The sequence below is a fragment of the Leptonotus elevatus genome, chromosome 1 (genome assembly GCF_054856555.1).
Source record: "Leptonotus elevatus isolate MCC_2025b chromosome 1, RoL_Lele_1.0, whole genome shotgun sequence".
Lineage (NCBI taxonomy): Eukaryota > Metazoa > Chordata > Actinopteri > Syngnathiformes > Syngnathidae > Leptonotus > Leptonotus elevatus.
Genome location: NC_141239.1, coordinates 26,305,654 through 26,328,865, shown reverse-complemented (window position 1 = coordinate 26,328,865; position 23,212 = coordinate 26,305,654). Strand labels below are relative to the sequence as shown.

Sequence of the window (23,212 nt, the reverse complement as noted above, 5' to 3'; positions counted from 1 at the left end):
ACAAACAGGGAGGCCGCCGCGCCGGACGGACGACTTACGCCGCAGTATGTGAATGGATATAGACGTCAAAAATTATTTTGAACTATTTCTATTAGGTTTTTTATTCCCACTTAGAGTATGAAAACCTAGAATTTTTTATATTGTATATTTAAAATTGATATAAAATGTGTGATTAATCGTGAGTAATTATTATTATTATTATTATTTTTTTAACAGCTCAGTATTGTTCATTCGGCAATTTTACCGATTTGACATGTCATCATCGTTGCTCTTTTTTTTCATTATTATTTTGTATGTGGGTGAGGATGTGCGTGTGTGCGTGTGTGCGTGTGTGCGTGTGTGTGTGTGTGTGTGTGTGTGGTGAGGACGTGTGTGAATTGGAAAAAACAAGGTTAACTGTCAGAGCAAGATATGAAATGTAAAATGACAATAATTTTATGCAAATATTTTTAAATTGTCGATTTATTTTGTTTAGTTTCATACAGTTTCATGCAGCTTTACTGCAAACGAACATAAATGTGCTGCCCTTACGAGGTATATTCTGGCGTTGCTGAATAAAATAGGCCTTACATCTAAAGATCGGGTGGCTTGGAGTCACTCCAAGTCACAAGACGGACAAACACTCGGCTCTTGGCTCTCAAAGGGGTCAGAGAGAGCCCATACAGACCTCTTTGAGAGTTGCAGTAACCTAGCTCGGTGCCACCTGCTAACTGGCACTGCTGAATGTGTTTTTTTGAAGCAAAGAAGCGGTGCTGGTGGTGCTACACAGTCCAAATGGCTCCTCCACTCAAACTTTCTGCTCTTTAAACATTGTGTATTTTAGCTGCAGTGCATTACGATGCATTTGCGGTCGTTAATCGAGCTCTAAAGAAATTAGTGGCGTTAAAAGGAACTTTAAATTCACTTGATACTAACGCCCTAATTTTGACACTCCTAATTGTGCAAACTATCCCGATTAAACACTTGCGGTAGTTTTGCTACCAGATATTTTAAATAGTATTTTTGCTCCGGATAGTTGTGTTTTATTTAGAGCTGGGCTGTCGGCGTTAACATGTAACTCTCACGGTGTGACAAAAAACAAAACATCGCCGTTAATTTAATTCCTTAATGGACAAGCATACAAAAGTGTACAAGCAGTCAGACAAGCAGAATTTTACTTCAATGTAGTGGCGCGGATGTATTGGACATCGTCATCACTCGTCAGTCTTCCGTAAGTGTTCCGGGCCGGCCCAGATGGGACCAGTCTGTCTCGCGTCGGCGGCGAGAAAATACTTTTCTGGGGTGCGCGCGGTCACTGCACAGGCAGACGCGCAGTACGAGTGCAGAACGAAGATAAAAATAAAAACAACAGATACACACACACAACGTGGTGATGTCAATTGTCAGTTGTCAATATTGGACAATGTCATTGCTGTAGAAAAAGTTTGACATCCTTCTATTTCTTTTTCCACTACTCATTCTTGTTTGTATCTCCCTGCAATCTGGATATCCTGTTTTACCTTTTTATACAACATTAGTGGTTCATGTAATACTTGTAACAAATTTAAAGTTTAAAAAATAGATACCTCCAGAGTTGCCTTAAGGTTAAATAGTGTTTTGTTGTGCCCAACCGAACAGAAACATTTTGCTTATTGCTGAGTTACAATTGAAGTTAAACACTACCTTTAACTGTATTGCCTGTACTAGTAATAAAGTTAAACGGGGTTCCTACATATATGGAATTTCAAAATTCCATACTTTTCCATATGCTAATTTTCAGACTTCTCTGTTGTTTTTCTCTGTCTAAGAGAAATATGCTAAATCTGAGTAAATAAAACCATGTACTTTAATTATTCTTAACATCTTAAATTTTAACACATTAACACTTCAATTCTCACATTTTTTTAATGTTCAAGTATCAACACTATAAACAAACACTGAATTATGTAATATTTTATTCAATTCTCTTCATATTTGGGATTATTAAACCGTGCGCCTAAGAATTTGCATCTCACCATTATTAGTGTTAGGGCTGGCGGATATGACCAAAAAATAAAATTATGATATTTTTTTTTCCCCCTTCAGTCTCTCTGGACGATTACAATTTTACTCAAATTTAACAGAAGGAAAAAACAACAAACATTTATTTAAATGTTTAATTTGTTCAATAATAAATCCTGCGCAAAATTTTCAGACATCAATAATGTATACCAATTTTAAAAATGTTTTAATGTAAAATGCATATCCATCCATTTTCTTAAACGCTTGTCCTCACAAGGGTCGCGGGGATAGCTTGTGTAAAAAAGCGATTCAAATCTTATGCATAACTTGCTTAAATGACACAATTAAGTAGTTAGCAAACACGTCTTGTAAACCACCCATTCAGCATTCTACCACTTGTGCTATATCATGGAAGCAAAAGTATTTTTCTAATTCTTAATTTTCCAAACTTTCCATGCTTGTGTAGGAACCCTGGTTAAACGATGGCGACAATTTGGCCTCCAGAACAAATCACTCTGAAAACTCAAAACTAAGCATTGACCATTTGTAAAGGCACTCTTTTTTTTCAATCTCATTTTAATGTGCAGGTGTGTCCAATTTTTTACAAAAGACATATTTTAGTTAGTAGAAATGCGAACCATGCTTACCTTTTTGTTAGAATCTTTGTTGTCTACAGAAAGGTTGCAATCCGACGTAGCATGTTCCAAATCTGCTACCAAGGATTTTGGTTCATCTCCTTGATGCAGATTAAAGAAGAAGGTTACATTTCTACAGTTTTTACATTGACACACATGGAAATAATCAATGCAGCAAACACCATTACAGGATTTTTTCATGCATGACCAATACTTAACTTCCTAATTACATTTTGTCTTTAGGTATGGTGGAGCAGCATTGATATTTTATGATGCCATGTTCTAAGAAATTAAACAAATAATTGTATATACGTTTCTGTCAGAAGTATACAGTAGAATGAATAAAAGGTTATTCTCCATTTTGTGCATTTGCTCTATAAATTTTTTCCATCTTTCAAGACAAAGTAAACGGTTTAAATTTTCTTTTTTTGTGTAACTGAACCGTTTTGAGGAGGCGGTCCTATCATGTCAAAATAGCTACAGCACACCCCGCCTCCTGGGGGTGCCTACAAAAGAACAGCTTTCGTAACCATGACAATACAAGGTAGATTATTTAATTTTATTTAACCTGCATTTAGCCAGGATAGTTCCCATTGAGTTACAAATACGATTCTCACAGGGAGAGTCCTGACCATGCCAGGTGGCAGAGAATTGCGGAATAAACAAAAGACAACACAAATGACACTCCACATAGCTGAGCGGTCTCCGTTACGCAGGTAAGCTAATACAAAGAGACAGTAAGTAAGGCATCAACTTAAAAACGTTCATTGTTGCTTTATGGTTGATTTTAAAATATTTTTTCGAAGTACTGAATGGTGAGAGTAGTTCTACATATAAGGTGGCTTTAAGTTTGATCCACATATTAGATGTTTTACAAAGTTGTGTTCTTGTCAATGGTGTGGGGTTAATGTTTTTTTTTTTACTGAAGACCTTGTCTTGTAAACAGTATTATTATTATCATTATTATTATTATTAATATTATTAAGATAGGAGATAAAGGCTATAAGGACAAAGTGTTGACTGTATTTTCATTCATGGGGTCAGCACTTCATTAACAAGCTACTGAATTACACCTGTCAATTGACATACAAATCCTATGTGACGAATGCAGCAAAGACAAAAAAATAATAATTTTAGAATTATAATTTCGGCAACTTTGAAGCCGTTTTTTTTGCTTTAATTTAGTACAGCACTTTATTTTTAGTGAATTCATAGTCCATCTGCAAAGATGCATTGACATGATGGCCATCATTTTCAAACTATGAATGTGCTGTCTGGTGAGGAAAACCTCTTTCACCTTGGCTGTTGGCAGACTGGACCGATAAGTTGCTGCCACACTCTCTGCAGAACTTGTCTTTCTTCTCCAAATCCTCATTGTCACAGCTGGGACACCGCATCGTGACACTTTTCAGAGTTATGCAGAGGGTGGTGGAGGGAGACATAAAAACAATTAATAAAACCTGCAAGTAGCAATGAATAGGCCCTGACACCTGTTATCAAGGCAAATATATGTAAATCTGTAAATCTGTTATCTGGACTTTTCGCTTGGATCAATAAATACGGCTGGACGCTTCCCCTGTTTTGGCTCAGTGTTCTGATACAAAAGACACCGACATCGCGCACACACATACACAAGGACTCACAAACATACACATCCTGTTTTCAATGCCTCTATTGGTGCCCATATCTTCTCCCTGTGAAGGCCACAGATGTTGGGGAGTGCACTCCTTGAGTTGCTGCCCTGCTGTGTCATCGCAGCTCCCATTTGTTTTTTGTGTGTTTCTTACACAGTTGAGCCTGTTAACGCCGTTTTGTTGATTTGTACTTGTGCAATGACAAAGAAAACAAATTGTCTCAAACTATATCAAATGATCAACATACATTGAAAGCATGCTACCGCCATAGACTGCTTTCAAACAAAATGGGTAACCTTTCGTTCAATTTCGCGCATGGGTCCTTGAGACTCATTTCGAAAGACATGTTCCCCCAATTTCATGTCTGTGAAAGAGGTGTCGCTGGGCAAATATTGTTTACATTCCAAGGGTGTCGATGAATCCGTTTTATTAACTCATTTGCTCCCAAAAACGTATAAATATGTTCTATTTTAAATGTTGTAAGTGTCCCAAAGACATATTTATACGTTTTATGCTTTTTTTTTTCTTCTTTTTTTGAATGCTAGTGCATACAGAAGGCTTTGATGCAGCCTCTCAACTGCAAAGAACAGTTGGAGAAATGGTAGTTATTACACAAACGGCTAGCAGGTGGCAGCAGAGTATAAGAGATCAACCAGGGCCTTTTTGCAAAAAGGCTCTTTTCCCCAGTGTTTTAAACAGATTTGTGAATAATGATAAAACTTAGCTACATTCTAATTTTAATTGCTGCAAAACAAAAACAGATAGAAATATACTTTTTTTCCTGATGAAAGAAGATACTCTAATCTTTCTTTTAGTAGGTTCCATGTTTTTACAGCAATAGAACACAATATGAAAAATCTGTCAAAATCCAGTAAAACTGTCGGGAGTGAAGGGGATTGATTCAGTGAAAATGGCTGGGAGTGAATGAGTTAATTTGGGAATTCTATCCATTAAGATTTTTTTAAGCAGCTGTGTACACGTGAGAAAATCCCTTGACTTTCCAATAAAATACATCTGGACCTGGTGAGGCATGCTGTTTGACAGCAAATTTTGTCAGTAAAACGGCATAACATATGAATTCATTATGGACTATTTATACTGTTTAACATGAGTTAATTTGGCAATTTTATCCATAATTTTTTTTTAAGCAGCTTCCAAAGTTCAAAGCTGTATTCCAGAGGACGTCTACTGCTTCCACCAACAACATGACTGCGAACAGAGAGGAGCTAGTTGACAAAAGCAGTCAGTTTTGACATTTGGGCATCATAATTACTGAAATTTCTAAACAGCCTGGTGATTATTTTATATTAATAGTGACTTTAATTCCTGCTAAAACTGACATGAGCATAATCATTTTTACACTTTTTTTTAATACGACCAAAATGGAACCCCATCATTAGTACTGAAAACACATGAACATTGTCCAACACATAGTGCCCATTTATTCGTTGTAAAATCAGTGATTTATCCACATGTTGGAAGACCTTTGACCTGAGGTATGTGCTACCAAGATTTATGTATATTATGCTCCTCATCAAGCAAAGGTCCCAAGTCATGCATAGTGCAATCATGACGTCTCTGATGCGCTGGTGAAATGAAACTGAATCGCTCCTCTTTCAGCTATAACTTCAAACAATAAAGCAAAGTTTTGTTTTAATTGTATTGTTGTCAGCTCAAGTCAAGTTTTCAGAATCACAGGCACATACACACACCGGCCAGAATTGGTGAGTTTCCGGGCGTGATGAGGCCACCAACAAGGAGTTTCATTTCTTTCAGAAAATGATCAGAAACGCCATAAATGTGAAGGCATTCTGGTCCCATAAAAACAGATCCGTTTTACTTCTGTTTTTCACAATGTAAAATCAGTACACTAAAAGATTCGCTTCAAACATTGGGGGCACAAACAAGGCGATTCATCCTAACATTATTATTAGCACCGTCCACAGCTTGTATATTTTACAGATGCGCGGCTGCTGTTTTAACAGTCAGGCCGCAGCATTGTGGATACATTTGTAAGCGCCATAGTGGTACGTCGGTTAGAAGAGAGGAGCTCAGTGAAGAGCCAGGAAATGAAAATCATGGCTGTTTGTTAAATGTCATTATAAAAACACGTAAGTAACAATCACTATACGTATAGCACTTTAAAGCTGACGTCCTGTTAAGTTTCGTCACGAATAATTATGGCGCTTAAGGGGCAACATAGTGGACGACGTGCTCCTTTTTAGAAGCGCCACCGCACATGGAACTACGCAGACGAAAATCACTCGAAAACTAGACATTAAATCAAAGTTAAGTTGCATGTTGTAGTCGTTTTGAGCTCTTACCCGACTCGGTAAAGGGCGCGTCCTCTCCCCTCCCTCAGTCGCAGTGGACTAACCCGGAGTCGCGCAAGGGGCAGGTTAGAGCTGTCCTAATTGTTTCGCTTTCGTTTTCTCACAAATGAAATAGCCCACCGTACTAGCAGTTTTCGTTTTATAATAAATGCTGATTGTCGTTAAAGACGACCCTGACGATACAGTTGCCACAGTCGCGCTGCCGTTAATTCATCCTTTCATACCACCTTAAAAGCCCGCAAATGCGCTTTTTCGCCTGTAGATTGCAGCGTTTCCACAGTTTTGCATGGCTAAAGACGCTGGTTTCCTTGTTAGCTAGAGGGGGAGAAAGAAAAAAAACAGATTTAAACTCGCTCCCAACTCCCATATCCATAAAATCAAAATGGCGTGAATTCACATTTTCCACACTCTACACATCGCCAGCCTTCAAGTGAGACATATTTTGACAAATCCGATTGACAAAATTTGGAATAAATTGGGTTTAAAGTTAATTGTCAACGTAGGTGTTTTGAATACAGAGCCTCCTCGCACTTTGGGTGAAGTTGGTGACTTTGTTAGCCTCCCGTTGCCACAAAAACAAAATGGCCTTGACTTTTCCGCACATCGCCACCTTTCAAATGAGACCCGTTCTGAGCTGGCACCTGAAGGGTGCCCTATGACCCGTGTGTAATGATAACAGCAAAAAGTAACTGTTTTATTTGCCTATTATTGGTTGGTGTAATATCGCAACAACCAGACAGCAGAGGGCGCTTGTGAGACAGAACTGAAAAACGAGAGAGCGAAAATGCGTCTGCACTGTATTCATGTCTGTACATCTGTTGAGTCCAACTGAAATATATAACACCTTCTTCCTCAAGTAAAGGTTTGGTTTATTGAGAACCCACAACGAAAACAATACATCATGCACAGGTGAAAGAAAACGCTGTCTCTATATTAACATTGCAATCAGGGTTCTGTGCTTTAATTTGTAGTCTCTCAACGAGGACCTGTTTGGCCCTGCCAGGGACAACCTAGCTCCTAAGATTTTTATTTAAACATTTTTAGGCCCACTGAGTAGGTATGTGTAAGCACCGCAGGCTGGCTGTTGGCAGTGGTCACTCAACTATCGTGCAATTTGAGTAGTGTTGAAACTGCTGGATTCCGTGTTTCGCTGCATTTGCATTATTTATCTTACCACTGTGCCCCACCATGATGACATGGACTACATTTCCTAGTTGTATCCATCACTTTAACATTTCCCTATTGATCCAAGTACATGTTACAAATCTCAGATATTTCCCAAATGTGTAGTTGACAATCGGCCCTCAAAATGATCAACGGTAAGATCAATTTTTTCAAATACATATAATTATCTGAATTGTGTGTTTTTCTCTGATTCTGCCAAGCCACATTTCTTCTACTTGCTGCTTGCCAGGTTGCTTGTGACGTCACTCCAAGTCCAACCAACCAAAATGGCTCATGCTTTCTGTTACTTCCAATGCTAATTTCATGAATTTAATCAACTACAAATACCTTTTGACTGTTATAATTCTTTCCTACTATGCATTTAACAACCTATGGAGTGTTTGGTCCTTTTCAGTGATACCGACCTTGACTTGGATGAAACGTCTGGTTTATGAAGCTGAGCCGTGATTGGTTGTTATCAGAGCCGTGGAAGGAACTGTGATGTCCTTTTTAGTTGACAGCATGTAGCATAATGGATGCCACTGCCACTGAGATGACTGAACGTGTGGCTTTTACTGCCTAACTCATATTCCATAAATACAAAATTAATTCGAATGACGTGTTTAGACTAGTGGGGGCACATGCTTTCATACTGATACTTGATTTTATACTGCATTGCATTATTATTGTGAAACAAATATTGTGACTTAATTTCCCTTCAAGCAAGCTATTTTCACCTCACATTTTATCAAAGCCAACGCCTGAGCAAGGCGCCAACTGTAAGAAAAATGTTTAAGACAAAGCCCTTTTTGTGTCACGGCAGATTGCTCCTCTGCTAGATAACGATGTGCTAGCTGGAGCTCAGAAAGCTAACATTAGTTCCCGTGAGCTAATGTTTTTGACCGTTTATGTTACAAAACACCACTTCGTAACGTGTTCAGAATCTTGCTTTGAACATTATGTTACCCGTTACTGTATTTCAAACTAGATTTGTGTCAAGTTTGACAACTCACTTGTACCTCGAGCGACAGCAAAACGAGAGACTGGGTTGGGGCGGCTCTGCATGGGGAGCGTCACATTGCACTCTGGGACTTGTAGTACTTGCTGTGGGCGTGTTAATAGCACGCGTCGTGTAGCAATAGTAATAATAATGCACTTACGTCACATGAGAGCGATTACCGGATATCTATAAGAACAGAGAAAAAAGTTGAAAGGAGCACAATCGACGACGACGAGATGCCGGCTAAACTCCTGCTGTTGCCCTGCGTGGTACTCTCCGCTCTGCTGCTCTGCACTAGCCCCACCGAGGCTTGGTACAAGCAAGTGGCGGGTCCAAGCTACCACTCGGTGGGCAGGGCGTCCGGCTTGCTGTCAGGTATCCGGAGGTCACCGTACGTCCGGAGAGGAGCCGACATGGAGCCGTCAGAAAGTTTGTTTCCTGAAACGGAAGCGCTGCGTATTAGCCTGAAGACAATGGTCAGTGTTCTTTACTTTATAAGATACATAATTAATTAATATAACATAGCTTTTTTAATATACTGACTGCACACATATATATATTTTAAAGTGTGTAGAAATTAATATTTCTATGATATGGTGTAGTAGACCATCCATGCAAATATAGGCTACAGTATTCCACAAATATGAATGTTTCTCTTCTACAGCCCACATGTATAAGAGACATAGTGCCAAACCTGTTGAGTTGTGAACTCTTCTCTGGCGACAAGACATCAATCAGGTGCAAAGCGGACATCCTCCTCTCCCTGGACTCTGCTGACTGTGTGGAGGACTAAGACGTAACATGCAGCACTTTTTTTTCTTCAGATTTTTGTATGTATTTGTGTGTACATAGTTGTATAATCCTAACCAGAAATACAAACCAAATTCACTTGTTCGCCATTTGAATAAAATATAAAAACTTTCAAGTATTGTATGTTCCTGAAGTTACAAAAAAAAAAGAAGTAAAATAAGGGCTAGGTTTTAGATCGATGGACTACCGAGCAGTGATTCTTAATGTGTGGCACTTGTACCACTAGCTCTCTTGTGGTATGTGAATATCATGTTGTAAATGTGTTTCACTTTTAAGTTAAACATTTTCATTTTAAAGACTTTTTTCTTTTTTTTTACAAATATATGTGTAACATTTTATTGTAACTTTTAGTTGCAATTCAGGTCAATAGGATTGTTGAATGCCGTTTTAGTTTTTCTATATAGCACAGCAGTGTTAATGTTTAGACTGCATAATGTTTCCAGGGCTTGTAATATTTAAAGCTGCTCTATAGGAAATTGAATTGTGAATCACTACTGCCACATGTGGCCGAAAAATGAAACTACACACTCCTTTCTTCACATGCATGCTGTGCACATGACATCATCTGCAGACAGTGGGCGACAAACTCAAACCTGAATCCAGTCTGAAAACTATTTTGGGTGTACCCATTGTGAACGGCTAAGGTGTTTATCTGCTATATCTGCTAATTAGATGTTTGAGTCATAAATGGTCAAATAAAATGGCTACTGTAAAGATATTTTCGAGCAAAATCCTACATAGAGCAGATAAAAAAAAAAAAGTAAGTAATGTAACCAGTCTTGTATTTGATTAATTTAATTTATAGCCTTATGTAGAGTGTTGCCTTGAGATATGAGTAATTTGTTTTGCAATCACATCATTTTCCCATCACTGAAATTAATGGAAATGTCAATCTGTTCTAGCCCGCTGTCTTGTTTTTTTTTTTTAAGGAAAAATCTTACTCCATAATAGTGGACTTCACAAAAAGTGATATACAGGTAATTAAATGGCATGTAAAGTATGAATCCGTTTGTACACCACGCTGCAATCGTATTCATTGTGCTGCTTCTTTGTGTGCTCAACTCAGCCACTGGGAGACAGTATAATGCAGTGCAGTCATGCAGACAAACTAAAAGTAACTACTACTATTATGGTGTGTTTTTGTTGTTGAAGTGACTATGCTGTAATGGTAGTCATTTCTCATAGAGGATAAATATATGCCAAGCCGTAAACATGCCTGTCAGTATTGTTGCATTACCTGAGACAAAGCAATGTGGTTGTTTCAAATGTGTGTAATTGTTATGTTATGTGAATAACTTTTACTGGGAGTGGCATTAAACAAGTTGAACAATTGCTGCTTATTGTGAAGTGAGTTGAATTGGGTTCATGGCTACCATATGACATTCACATCAAGTTTGCTCTCAAGCAACAACAAAAAAGGGGGAAAAAAGAGATCTCTCGCTAAAAACAAGTCTGAATGAAGGCTCATATATAAGTTGCATCGCTTGTGTGTCAAGGCACCAATGTACTGTATTTTAATGGTGTTCAACAGATATGCTTTGTTTAGGTTGTACTTAGTGTTTATTTAAAAAAAAAAAAGTACATTATGCAATGTTACTCAAATTTGCACAAATACAAATTTGTAATGCTTCATCATAGTCTAGCATGAACCTATACTAACAGTAGTAGTCATAACTAAAAATACAAACCCAGCTCTAATAAAGTTGAAATGTGAAACAATACAATGATTCACAAATCATGCTCAACCTAGATTTAATTAAACAATGAACACACTCAAAGACCTATGGAGGACCAACAATGCCAAAATTAAATAAATGAATACACCATTAAATAAATAAATGTCATGAAATAATTAAATGCATCATTTATTAATTAAATATGGAATTAAATAAACCAATAATTAAATAAATGTGTCATTAATTAAATTACCTACATATATATATAATCATTTCTATATTAATTTATTTCATGTTCCTGTGTTGCAGTTTCATGAATTTATTTTATCTGTCAAACTCGCCGTCAAAGTTAGTGGGCGGGGCTGATTCACTCAAATCTTGTCTAATCGACTGCTTCGGCCTGAAGGGGTTAGAAACATGGTGGCTAAGGTGATAGATTTTTGTTGTTGTTGCTGAAATAGAGTGATCGAGGCTTGTTATTGTGCAAAACCAACATAAAAATAAAAGCGATATTTCTATTATTTCGCTAAAGTACCGTTTTGACTTGTAGGTGTCCCCATTGAAGAGTGATTTGCTTCTGAGGCGTAGTTCTCGTAATGTCCCGCCTCGACTCTCGCGAGATCTCGCAGTTCTTGTAGGGCTGTAGGTGGTCATGTCATGCTAACGGCAGCCTTGGCTCAGTAAGACTTGTTGTCCCCTCAGGAAGCAATTCCGACACAAAAGCGTGTGGCCCTGTACTTCCTTTTACCGGGTGGGGTCACATGACTACAGGAAATGCGGAAAAAGTGACTTCCATTTCAACACGTCTCAAAAAGCACCTCATGAGTGCGTAAATCTGAGTATAATGGTAACGCACCTATTGAGGTCATTAGCGCCACCCAGCCTATCGAATTGTGTTTACTAGCTACTCACACTGTATCAATTCATTATTCTGAAATGGATTTGCCTTGACTTGGCGAGCAGAGTGACCAATCAAGTGTTAGGACCTGCCCACCAAACTTTGATGGGTGAGTTAAAGAGCTGAGACAGTCTAATGTTTACCACTGTGTTACATTACCATTCGTTTAACATTCAATAAACGTTTGGGAACTGTTGAAACTAATAGTTAAAGCTTTGTAGGTGAAATGTGTTCCTATTCTTGCTAGATTTACAGCTTCAACTGTTCAACAGTCCGGGGTCTCCATTGTCATATTTTACCCATCATAATGTGTTGGCACACATTTTCAATGGGAGACAGGTCTGGACTGCAGGCAGTCTAATACCCGCACTCTTTTCCAACAAAGCCACGCGTTTGAAGCACGCGCAGAATGTGGTCCGGCACTTTTTCATTTTGCATCAGTCCATCTTAGATGAGCTTGGGCCCAGAGAAGCCGGCGGCATTTCTGGCTGTTGATAAATGGTTTTTGCTTTGCATAGTAGACTTTGAAGTACTTACGAATGTAGCATCGGACTGTATTTACTGACATTGGTTTTTTGAAATGTTCCTGAGCCCATGTGATTTCCTTTACACATTGATGTCAGTTTTTGATGCAGTGCCGCCTGAGGGATTGGAATTCATGGGCATTCAATGTTGGTTTTTGGCCTTGCAGCTTACATGCAATGACTTCTCCAAATTCTCGGAACCTTTTGATATTATGGACATATGATGAAATGTCTAAATTCCAAACTTCATTGGAATTGGGTTTGTATTTATATGAAAATTAAGATTAAAATGAGTAATTTAGTTCCATCGTCAGGAATCAAACTTACTGTCTGGTCGGTGCTGGATTTCACTTTCCTTTCTTTGGTCCTTCCTCGGGTCTCCTGACGGCCTCACGACTCTGGCTGGATTCTGAAGTGTTCGGTTCAGGTGAACGGTATGGGATTTTTTAATAGGTTTTAGGTGAACTAATGAATACACACTCACGCACATACAAAATAAAAAAATAAAATAAAAAAAGAGAGCAATGATGATGACATGTCAAATCGGTAAAATTACCAAATGAACAATACTGAGCTCTCCAGAAGAAGAAGAAAAAAGGAATCAAACTTACTGAAATCATGTGTACATGCCAAAATTAAGGATAGCAATACCTGTATTGCAACAAACATGAATCAATAAAGCCCTGTCAAGAAACATTGTGATGATTTATAAAATTTTCTAAATTTGCGACCCAATAAAAGTGGACAGTTGAGGGTGTAATCCTGCTCTAGATGCACACGGGGCTGAAGTTTAGAGATTTGCTGATGCCATTCACAATGACTTTTGAAGATGTTGGTGTATGGGGGAACAAATGCCCCAACATCATAAATAGATTTTTATTAAAAATGATTTAAAACATGTGTAGCCTAATTAAGTGATATTTAAAATACTGTTAGAGGAGCTGAGCTGTTGCAAGGTTCTGCTCCAAAATCTGCTCCACGGCAACCTGGAAAACAACCCGGACATTGGTGGTGTCTGTGGCCGTCGTGAAGTGGTGGAAGATGAGCCAATCGTCACCACCGCATGTGGAGAACATGGCGGTGATGTGGCGAGCTGCAGCGTCCACGTCTGCATCTGCTCCTGGAGGGAGGCCGAGATGCGGTAGAACCGGACAAAGTCAACAAATATGGCATGAAACCAACAGCAATATAGTTTGAGGCTTTTTTTCTTGGTCAAATTTTTTTAATATTACAAAAACCTGGCATTTGAACAGGGCTGTGTGGACTTTATACCACTTTCTTGGCAAAATTAGAAGACTCAATGGATGATAAGAAGAAAATGACAACATTACACAGGAAATATGGTTAAATCAAGCTAGTGCCATTCATTTTCCAGCTGGGTGCTGAGGGATGAAACACTATCAGTCAATGTCAAAATGTTACTTCAAACCCGTTTTAGGGTGGACACTGGCCCTGAATGTTTGCCATTGTTTTGACAACAGTATAAAAAAAAAATCAAAAATCATAATTGGGATGTTACCCAACAGCCAGCTACAGATTGACTTAATGACGGCAGTGGACGCCCAGGAATCAAGAAATGCACGGCTACTGTATATATCCATCCATCATCTACTGCTTATCGGGAGTCGGGTCGCGGGGGCAGCAGCTTTAGCAGGGAAGCCCAGACTTCCCTCTCCCAAGCCACTTCAGCCAGCTCCTCAGACGAGATCCCAAGGTGTTCCCAGGCCAGCCGAAGGACATAGTCTCTCCAGCGTGTCCTGGGTCGTCCCCGGGGCCTCATGCCCGGAACACCTCTCCAGGGAGGCGTCCAGGAGGCATCTGAACCAGATGCCCGAGCCACCTTAATTCGTTCCTCTCAACACGAAGGAGTAGCGGCTGAACATGGAGTCCCTCCCGGATAACCAAGCTTCTCACCCTATCTCTAAGGGAGAGCCCGGATACCCGCTTGTATCCGGGTTCTTGCTCTTTCGGTCACGACCCACAGCTCGTGACCATAGGTGAGGGTAGGAACGTAGATCGACCGGTAAATCTGGAGCTTTGCCTTTCGGCTCAGCTCCTATTTTACTACAATGGATCGATACAGAGTCCGCATCACTGCAGACGCTGCACCGATCCGCCTGTCGATCTCCCGCTCCAACCTACCCTCACTGAACAAGACCCCAAGATACTTGAACTCCTCCACTTGGGGCAGGATCTCATCCCCGACCCGGAGAGGGCACTCCACCTTTTTCCGACTGAGGACCATGGTCTCGGATTTGGAGGTGCTGATTTTCATCCCAACCGCTTCACACTCGGCCGCGAACCGGTCCAGTGAGAGTTGGAGATCACGGCTTGAAAAAGCCAACAGCACCACATCATCTGCAAAAAGCAGAGATGCAATGTTGATGCCACCAAACCGGACCCCCTCAACTACGCCTAAAAATTCTGTCCATAAAAGTTATGAACAGAATCGGTGACAAAGGGCAACCTTAGCGGAGTCCAACCCTCACTGGAAACAAATTCGACTTACTGCCAGCAATGTGAACCAAACTCTGACATCGGTCGTACAGGAACCGAACTGTCCGTATCAGGGGGCTCTGTACCCAGTACTCCCAAAGCACCCCCTGAGGGACACGTCAAACGCCTTCTCCAAGTCCACAAAGCACATGTGGACTACTTGGGCGAACTCCCATGAACCCTCGAGGACCCTGCCGAGGGTGTAGAGCTGGTCCACTGTTCCACGGCCCGGACCCTCCTGTATATACCATGATTGAATCTAAATGTCTGCAAAATCCGGTACCTTGAAAAGTGGAAATGTAGAATCTCAGGTGTCTTCCAGAGTGGAGTATCTTCTCTTGGAAAAGGTCAGCTTTGTTCATGAACAAAATCTGGAAGAATAACAGTGGAAAGGGTTAAACTCAAATAAAATGTTATGCAGCACAATATAATCACTATTGTTGCCAGAACACAAACACAGTTAATGTAACACCTTTATTTCTTCTTTACCTTCTTATAGTTCTACAACAGCGCATTTAGGCAACAAAGCAGTGGAATATTGAGAAAGTAACAGCAGATTTTTTTTTTTTAATAAGTTTCTTATATGTAAACATTTGCATGCAATCAGAGTAATTGCTTGCAAAAAAATATTAAAAGGTACTATATCATGGTATTTTAAGCCCTTCAACAGTTAACTATAGGCATATAAATGATTAAATCTTACCTTTGACACCATAGTGATGTAATTTTTCATGAAATATTAGGTATTTTGCTGGCTATTCTTCTAACAAGTAAAACGCCAGATTCAGTAAAACCCCGCCTCTTCCCGTGTGGTTGCCGCGCCCCTCTTCTCCGAGCCGGCTGCTGCGCATACAGCCCACAAAACTCTGGAGAGCTGCGTTCACGGTCAGCCCTTGCAGTACAACAGTGTCTTCTTTAAATGTGGAAATTGGATGGATGTTTGATTCTTCAATAAACATTTGAAACAAAACGGCTCCTTGCTGCAAGAAATTGTAGTGGAGGAGGAGAGAAAGAGAGAGAGAAAAAAAATGGGTGATACACGAACCCAGTACCTTTTGTTTACAAGGCGAGTACACCAACCACTACACTATTTGTTCAGTTAACTTCGGTGGCGCAGAAATTTTATTTGTAGTTTCCACAAGTGTCAGCCACTACGCGTCTGAACCTTTCCGGAAATTCAAGACAGACATTTGTCATTGCAAATGTGAAAGATAATTGATTGCTTTGAATTCATTTGGACAGAGTGTTTACTGATAAAGGTTACTTTCGTCACCTGCGAGCATGGTGGTCTCAGACAAAGTGTGTTTAGTCCGCATAGGTGGTGCTGGGGCGGGTCCGCACCTGATGACGTCAGAGTGAGCACCCCGCTAGTTTTCTCAGATCGGGAGGGGTTTGGTGCTTTGAGAGCAAAATGGCCTAGATTTTCCTCATAGAGGAAGCAATGGAGCAAAACACCACCTCGATGATGCTTTTGGCAAGGAATTAGCATTTTAACATGGCTAAAAGCTCCAAAAAGTTGACGTTTTACCTTTAAGTCTGTAATTTTGGTATTAAGTTGGTAGAGATAATACTGTATAACAGGAAATGGTTTGTAATATATAACTAAATCCTGGCTGTACAGTACAATATAAGCAATACAAATCATTACATTTTATTTCTATTATTCACGTCTATAGACTCCACCAATAACTATAAAAACGCCACGTGGTCACAGTATCACTTGGCAAACACCTTCCTGTTGCCTCTCGATTGCATGTTAAAATTTTGAATGAACGGTTTTACTTTCACCGTTTCACTTAAGGTTACAACCCTATGCCGCTAAGAAAAGAAAAGAAAAGAAAAACATGTCGGGGAAAAAAACAACCACAATCACTTGAGAAGGATGCATGGCAGCACTTGCCTCAATTAAACATGCAGCAAAGAGAATGACTCATTAAATAGTCCAGACAAATGTTATATGCAACAATTGTGAGCCAAACTACACATTGCAAATCACTTGCCCCACTTTGCAATGAGCCACGTCAAAACCAATCATGTCACAAATGAGAAGCTAACAAGACACTGTTGAGTGTCTGACAACGGCGCACCAGAGGAACCTCGAAAGTGGACCAACCCAAAAGTAAAAATTAAAAAATAAGTCAAATAAAACAAAAATATTTAATGTTCTATAGTATACAAGTGTAAAAACAATGATCTGATTAATATTGTATTTCTGGAATATAAATTAAGCAGAAAAGTCCTAACCTGGCAATAGTCAGATTGATTTGTGCTTCACTCGAGGGAGTTCTCCACAATTATCAGTCTGCGACCGCTCCGCGCTGATTTGCTCGGGAGAGGCGGGGCATGCTGTACAACACTTCAAGCTGATTGGACGAATCAGAATGGCGTGCACGGCTACCTAACTTTTGTTTCGACCAATCACGGCAAAGGATAAAAATGTCGTCACCGACATGCTCCTGTTGAGCTTGGCGTTGAGTTTATGTTGTCGGTTTTGCAATGTTGATAAGCGGATACAAGAGACTAATTTAGAGAGAACAGAATTAATTGCAGCGTCCACGCATTCGTCCATCGGTGTCGCCATTTTTGGTTTGTTTCTTGCCACGGCTTCGGCGCTTCTTGTTTTCGTCACAGCCACATATCCCATCTCCAAATACGATGTCGGTCTGTGATTGGTCCGAAACCATCAGTGGTTTATATCAGTGGAAATCAATGGGAGCAGTACAAGATTTATTCTCTGGAGTTCACAACTCACAAATACCACGAGAATACATCTTGCGAGAGCAAGGTTAGAAGAGTCCACCCATTTTTGTGTCCATCTCAGGGGGCGGCCATTTTGCCACTTCCTGTCGACTGAAAATGACTATACAGTGCCTAAGGGCTCAGGTAACTACCGTCACGGATCACCTATTTTCTGGGTTTGGTTGTGTGACATTCTCAAACTGAGCCCTTGGGCACAGATGTCATTTTCAGTGAACCAAAAGTGGCAAAACGGGCCACGGCATGAGATGGACTGTTTTTCTGCTTAATTCCATAAGCGCAATATTCATCGAAATACCGTTTAGACTAGTGGGGCCGCGTGGAACATATTGTAACAAACATTTTGCGTGTCTGGACGGAAGAAGAGGGTGAAGCTATAGAAACTGAGGTGGACGAGTTTGAATGAGTGATACAATTCGTTAATTTCACTGAAGACTACACGTTAATGAATACGAACGGTCGTCTATATGTACCCAGCGTTTGACTGGCAAGCAGTCAAGGATGCACCCTACCTCATGCCCAAAGTCTGCTACCTACCACGGAGGTGAGCTTGAAGATCGCGTTGGTGCAGATTGATGTGAAAAGTCCACAACTTTCCTGCAGCGGATTCTAGAGTTTCCAGGCATGGACGGTGAGGATTACACATTTGGTCAGTCGGCAACATTCACCTCATGTCAGAACATACCACGGTTGGGTCTTTAGGGAGCGACAGATCGTAGCTGCTCAGGGCCACAACGAACAGCAATACCTGGATGCCATCAAAACAACGGAGCCATTTCCTTCGGTCGCTCCGCTGGACACCGACGTCGTACAAGCTGTCAACAAGAATCATCATGAGCCCATACAGATCTCAATTTGGTACTGGAAGACTAGAAAACCTGGCCTAATTTGACTTTAGAAAAACCAGCGGCAAAGATGTTGCCCATTCGGGTGAAGCGGGACTGTGACTGACTTAAGTTGGCACCAACTTTACCAGCCCGGTGAACTTCACTTACGCTACTTGCATTTGTCTTGCCGGTGTCATCCACTAAAAGGAAAAACTTGCTCTTCTCTGGCAATGTGGCTGCGTAATCGATAGCGAAGTAGGGCCAAAGGAAAATCATCTCAAAATATGATGTGGCATTTAGCAGCACCACGGGACTTGGTGACACAGGTAATGAGTTGCCGTTAAGGTCAGAGCGTCTCCAGGTGTGTCTGTGATTGCACCGGCGCGTTTATCCGCCGAGGTCGAGCGTCACTTCCAACAAGCCGTGGAAACAATCATGAGTCTGGACGATGACATGTGACAACAGCAGACAAAGAAGGACCAGTCAGCCAGAAGAACGCACAGTTCATTGTTTTTGATACACCGCCAAGTACATGGGGGGAGGGGAGGGGGGAATTGAGAGTAAATGTGTATTAAAGTGAGACAAACTGAACAATAATGTTGGTTCAGTTCATCTTGGTGTTAAGGAAACTTTAGAGTCTTTCCCGCGTGAGCATGATTGTTCATGCACACACATGAAGCATTTTTCTGCAGCTAATTATGACGAGTTTATTATAAGTTTCGTCCACATTCAAGTTCCAATTATAGAATTTAATTTGTTAATAGGAATGAAAGTGAGCAAATGGTTGTCCAATATGAGCCCTGTGATTGGCTGGTCACACACAGTCACCCTCATCCCTAACTGAGGAAAAGTGCTATAGAATAAAGGATAGAGGGATGAAATGAGATGCAAATATCTCCAAATGTTTCAATAATATCACCATGTGCAATAAAGAAAAATTACAATCATAACGTCACGTTCAAATAGGCAGTTGTTTGCATATCACCAATGAAGTGGTTTACATTCCATGGGTCTTACCGGAATATTCTATCATGAGCGTGGAACTGTGTCTCGATGATTCCGCTGGTCCTCACTCTCACGCGGAGAACATCTTGCTCAGTGGGGGCGTAATTGGGGCCGATGATTCGACTCATATTCTCAAAGAAACTCAAGAGGGGAAGCATCACAATCACATTTTTTTAAAGAAAGGAATATGAAGACTTTTTAACTCATTCACTGCCATTAACGGCAAGAATTCATTTGAACTATTTCTATTATTAGTTGAACATTTTTTCCCACTTTTGTTAACAAGAGTATGGAAACCTAGAATTTTTTTTATTGTACATTTCGAACAGATCCAAAATTTGTGATTAATCGTGAGTGAACTGTTAAAGTCATGCGATTAATTACGATTACAATTTTAATCGCCTGATGCTCCAAATTTTTTATGTTTTCCTTTTTAATTAATTCACTCCCATTGACGGCTATAAACGTCAAAAATTCATTTGAACTATTTCTATTAGTTTAACATTTTTTCCCCACTTTTGTTAACAAGAGTATGAAAACGTATAATTTTTTTACTGTACATTTAGAACCGATATAAAATTTGTGATTAATCGTGAGTTAACTAGTGAAGTCATGCGATTAATTACAATTACAAATTCTAATCGCCTAATGCCCCTAATTTTTAATAATCTTTTAAAAAAATATATATAAAAAAAGAAGAAAAGATTATTAACAATTAGAGGCGTCAGGTGATTAAAATTAATTGTAACTAATTGCGTGACTTCACGACTTAACTCACGATTAAAACCCCCCCAAAAGATTATTCAAAATTAGGCGTCAATGGCAGTGAATTACTTAATTGCTTGTATGGGCCTGTGACGGATTTTTTCACAGACTTAGTCATTTAAATGCTCTACCGCACCGACAAGAGTATATGCATCCACCAAACTAGTTGGCAGCTACCTGGGCAAAGATCCACCATTTACTTTTTAGAAACCACTGTCACTTTAAAGTCAAAAGCGAAGCAGAGCTGAAGTGTTGTTGGTTGCGCAGATGAGTTTTAACCAAAAGCTGCATCTAATTTTTAAAGGGGAAGTCAACCCGAAACATTAATAATATGTTCTATGCAGACCCACTGGTGTAAATATGGTATTCTGGTTAATATTGCATTAGTGGAATACGAGTTAAGCAGCAAAATTCAGCCGTGTCGACTGAAGATTACATCAATGTTGCTCAGGCAGCGACCAATGACAGCTCAGCTTCAGAAAAGAGGTGAGCTGTGATTGGTCGTTGCCTGAGCAACTGCCATGTCATCTTCAGTTGACAGCAAGTGGAAAAACGGCCTCCCCCTGAGATGGATAAATGGATTTTGCGTCATAACTCCTATTCCACAAATGTAATGGGCACAAATCCACTACTTCCTGAACTCAGTTCCACTCATTAATTTCCTGTGAATTCATTGATTTCAATGTGAAGAACGGGCTAAGAACGGTGAAAAAGGGAGCTTGAGATTTACATCCCAATTCCAAGCTTATCAAGATACCGCAATGAAAATGGCACATCACATCCTTGTTTCCTCTCATGTGGATTGAGTATAAAGGAGGGATCACATGAAATAACCGTGGGATTTTCTCATGCTTTCACATATCGTTAGCCTAATAGCATCATTGCACAAGTCTTTTTTTGAACGTTTTTGGAAAGGGGGGAAATTGAAAAAGAGTCCAGTTATATCAAATCATCCTTTGTGGATTTATTTATTATTGTTAGTATGGTCAAAAATGACTTGGACAATTGTGATATTGAGCTAAAGATATACAAATGAATATTTGTTGCAATATATAAAAGTTCTATAGAGGGGCTCCTCTGTGTCATGTATGCCTGCAAACTGAATTTGATTATGAATTGGAACCAAGCCACAGTACTCACTAGAGGGCAGAGTCATTGAGCTCAAACTCGTAACCTCTGGCTGCAGCCGCTCTCACCCCCTGGTCGGCCCAAAGCGCACAGAAAGCATGAGCCACAAAGGGAAGAAGCTCCTGGTCGTCACCCAAACACTCGCTACGTGACAGGATGGCACGGGCGTGAATCTGAAGCGAAAGAAGCGGTTCAAGAGGAGTTCACTTATTTCTGATCAGTGAGCAGATGGGAAGATACACCAGATAAAAGGCTGACATCTGGTGTTTAAAGAAGGGCAATGCAAGCAACGCCCATTCAACTTTGAAGAGTCCATTTTGTTTCATTTAACAACATACATCAAAGTCCACACCTTGTTCTTTTTGCTCGCCAGGTTTATCCTCAGCATCCCCATTCCTCGAAGGACAAACTTCATGGAATTGAGGAGGTTGTCCATAATTGCAGGCTTCCACAGTGCAGAAGGATAGTATTTTAAAGAAGAAAAAAAGAAAAAGAAACAACAAATTGATTCTCACACCCCAGAAAATACAAACTTCTTATAAATCTTACGCTTTTGATTTTTCTTATCCAGCCCATTTGATAGTCAAAGTAGGCTTCGTGTGGCCCCTTGATGTCAATGAAACAGACGCACCTTAAAGCTGATGAGTTCTTGTTTGGAGAAGCCATGACTGTGAATGATCTTGATCTGCTTAATCAGAGTGCTCTTTCCACTCTCGGCAGCTCCTAATACACAAGAAAGCACAGTTTCTCTCTTTAAATAAAAAACAATAAAAATAATAATCCAGTTTCGACATTTCAACGAACATCACACCTTCAGGCTTACCCAGCATGAGGATTTTGACCACGTTCTTCTCATTCCAGGCCTGCTCAGAGAGGTGTTGCTCTATTTTGGAGCTCCGCAGTTTGGCCTTTTTGCCTTCCCCAGTGACATCTTGGTGAAGGCACATTTCCATGCACGTCTGAGGAGCCATTAATTTGTTTTTTATAACACGGATGAGTGCTGTCTAGTAATGAAGTCAAGGGGGGAAAAAACTGCAAACAGAGGTCATATTTCTGCTACTAAACTTATCAAATGTCAACATTTGTAGTCACTTTGAATCATTTAACTCGATTTTTATATGAGTGGTATAATCAATGTCTGCTTGGAGTCGAATTATTTAATTTGTACTTGGAGTTAAAATCGTTAGTCATTTTGGTCATTCTGTATTGGAGTTATATTGATTAATTTGATGTCAATTAGGTTGAAGTTACGCTTAAACATTGCCATACGGGAGTGATTTAAGTGGTTTATGACGAAGTCTTGGCAGCCATTTTGTTGCTCCGAAATAGATTGAAAATGAAAATAGAAATAAATAACGACGTAATTGACGAAATTGGGTACCTGCAACGGAGCTGGTAGTATATTCGCACAGCAAAACATGGCTTTCACTGGCTTCGAGTGCCCCGGTCGTCGTTCCGTTCAACCATTAACTTATCAATTTAAAAACCACAACGCAGTCCCAGGATGTAGGTTTTGGTCTCGTACCGATGACGTAACACGTACTTAGGTTTAAATGGAGGCAGGTGTGCGAGACGGTAAT

The 23,212-nt window shown here is 40.0% G+C and overlaps 3 protein-coding genes across 8 annotated transcripts in view; 1 reads left to right on the top strand and 2 right to left on the bottom strand.

Moving 5' to 3' along the window:
- The window catches only part of LOC147181425 (E3 ubiquitin-protein ligase rnf213-alpha-like), a 59,428-nt gene extending 50,394 nt beyond the window's left edge, over positions 1–9,034 (bottom strand). For 2 of the 3 annotated variants that reach the window (XM_086087466.1, XM_086087474.1), the window contains exons 1-4: positions 8,766–9,033; positions 6,574–6,897; positions 3,913–4,019; positions 2,628–2,716 (exon numbers count right to left, since the gene is read on the bottom strand). In XM_086087466.1, the coding sequence (XP_085943592.1) occupies positions 2,628–2,716; positions 3,913–4,012 (189 nt within the window). In that variant the 5' untranslated portion in view covers positions 4,013–4,019; positions 6,574–6,897; positions 8,766–9,033. Of the gene's footprint in view, positions 1–2,627; positions 2,717–3,912; positions 4,020–6,573; positions 6,898–8,765 lie in introns of all 3 variants that reach the window. The other variant, XM_086087482.1, reaches the window with a different exon arrangement.
- LOC147181424 (neuropeptide B-like) lies at positions 6,294–10,888 on the top strand. 2 transcript variants are annotated; one of them, XM_086087500.1, is made up of 3 exons: positions 6,294–7,901; positions 8,162–9,222; positions 9,411–10,888. In XM_086087500.1, the coding sequence occupies exons 2-3, from the start codon at positions 8,983–8,985 to the stop codon at positions 9,537–9,539; spliced, it is 369 nt and encodes a 122-aa protein (XP_085943626.1). In that variant the 5' UTR covers positions 6,294–7,901; positions 8,162–8,982; the 3' UTR covers positions 9,540–10,888. The 2 variants fall into 2 exon arrangements, with proteins under 2 accessions (XP_085943626.1, XP_085943620.1); XM_086087494.1 differs by having other exon boundaries at positions 6,294–9,222.
- Positions 10,889–12,884: 1,996 nt separating this feature from the next.
- On the bottom strand, positions 12,885–23,153 carry LOC147181423 (guanine nucleotide-binding protein G(o) subunit alpha-like). Of its 3 annotated transcripts, none has more exons than XM_086092462.1 (10): positions 23,014–23,153; positions 22,444–22,591; positions 22,264–22,355; positions 21,985–22,077; positions 21,645–21,805; positions 19,752–19,880; positions 18,593–18,722; positions 18,445–18,516; positions 15,434–15,521; positions 12,885–13,774 (listed from the first exon to the last, which is right to left on the bottom strand). In XM_086092462.1, exons 1-10 carry the CDS (start codon positions 23,050–23,052, stop codon positions 13,587–13,589), a joined length of 1,140 nt encoding a protein of 379 aa, XP_085948588.1. In that variant the 5' UTR covers positions 23,053–23,153; the 3' UTR covers positions 12,885–13,586. The 3 variants fall into 3 exon arrangements, with proteins under 3 accessions (XP_085948588.1, XP_085948597.1, XP_085948606.1); XM_086092471.1 differs by having other exon boundaries at positions 22,456–22,591; XM_086092480.1 differs by lacking the exons at positions 12,885–13,774; positions 15,434–15,521 and adding an exon at positions 15,529–16,130.
- Positions 23,154–23,212: the final 59 nt, after the last annotated feature.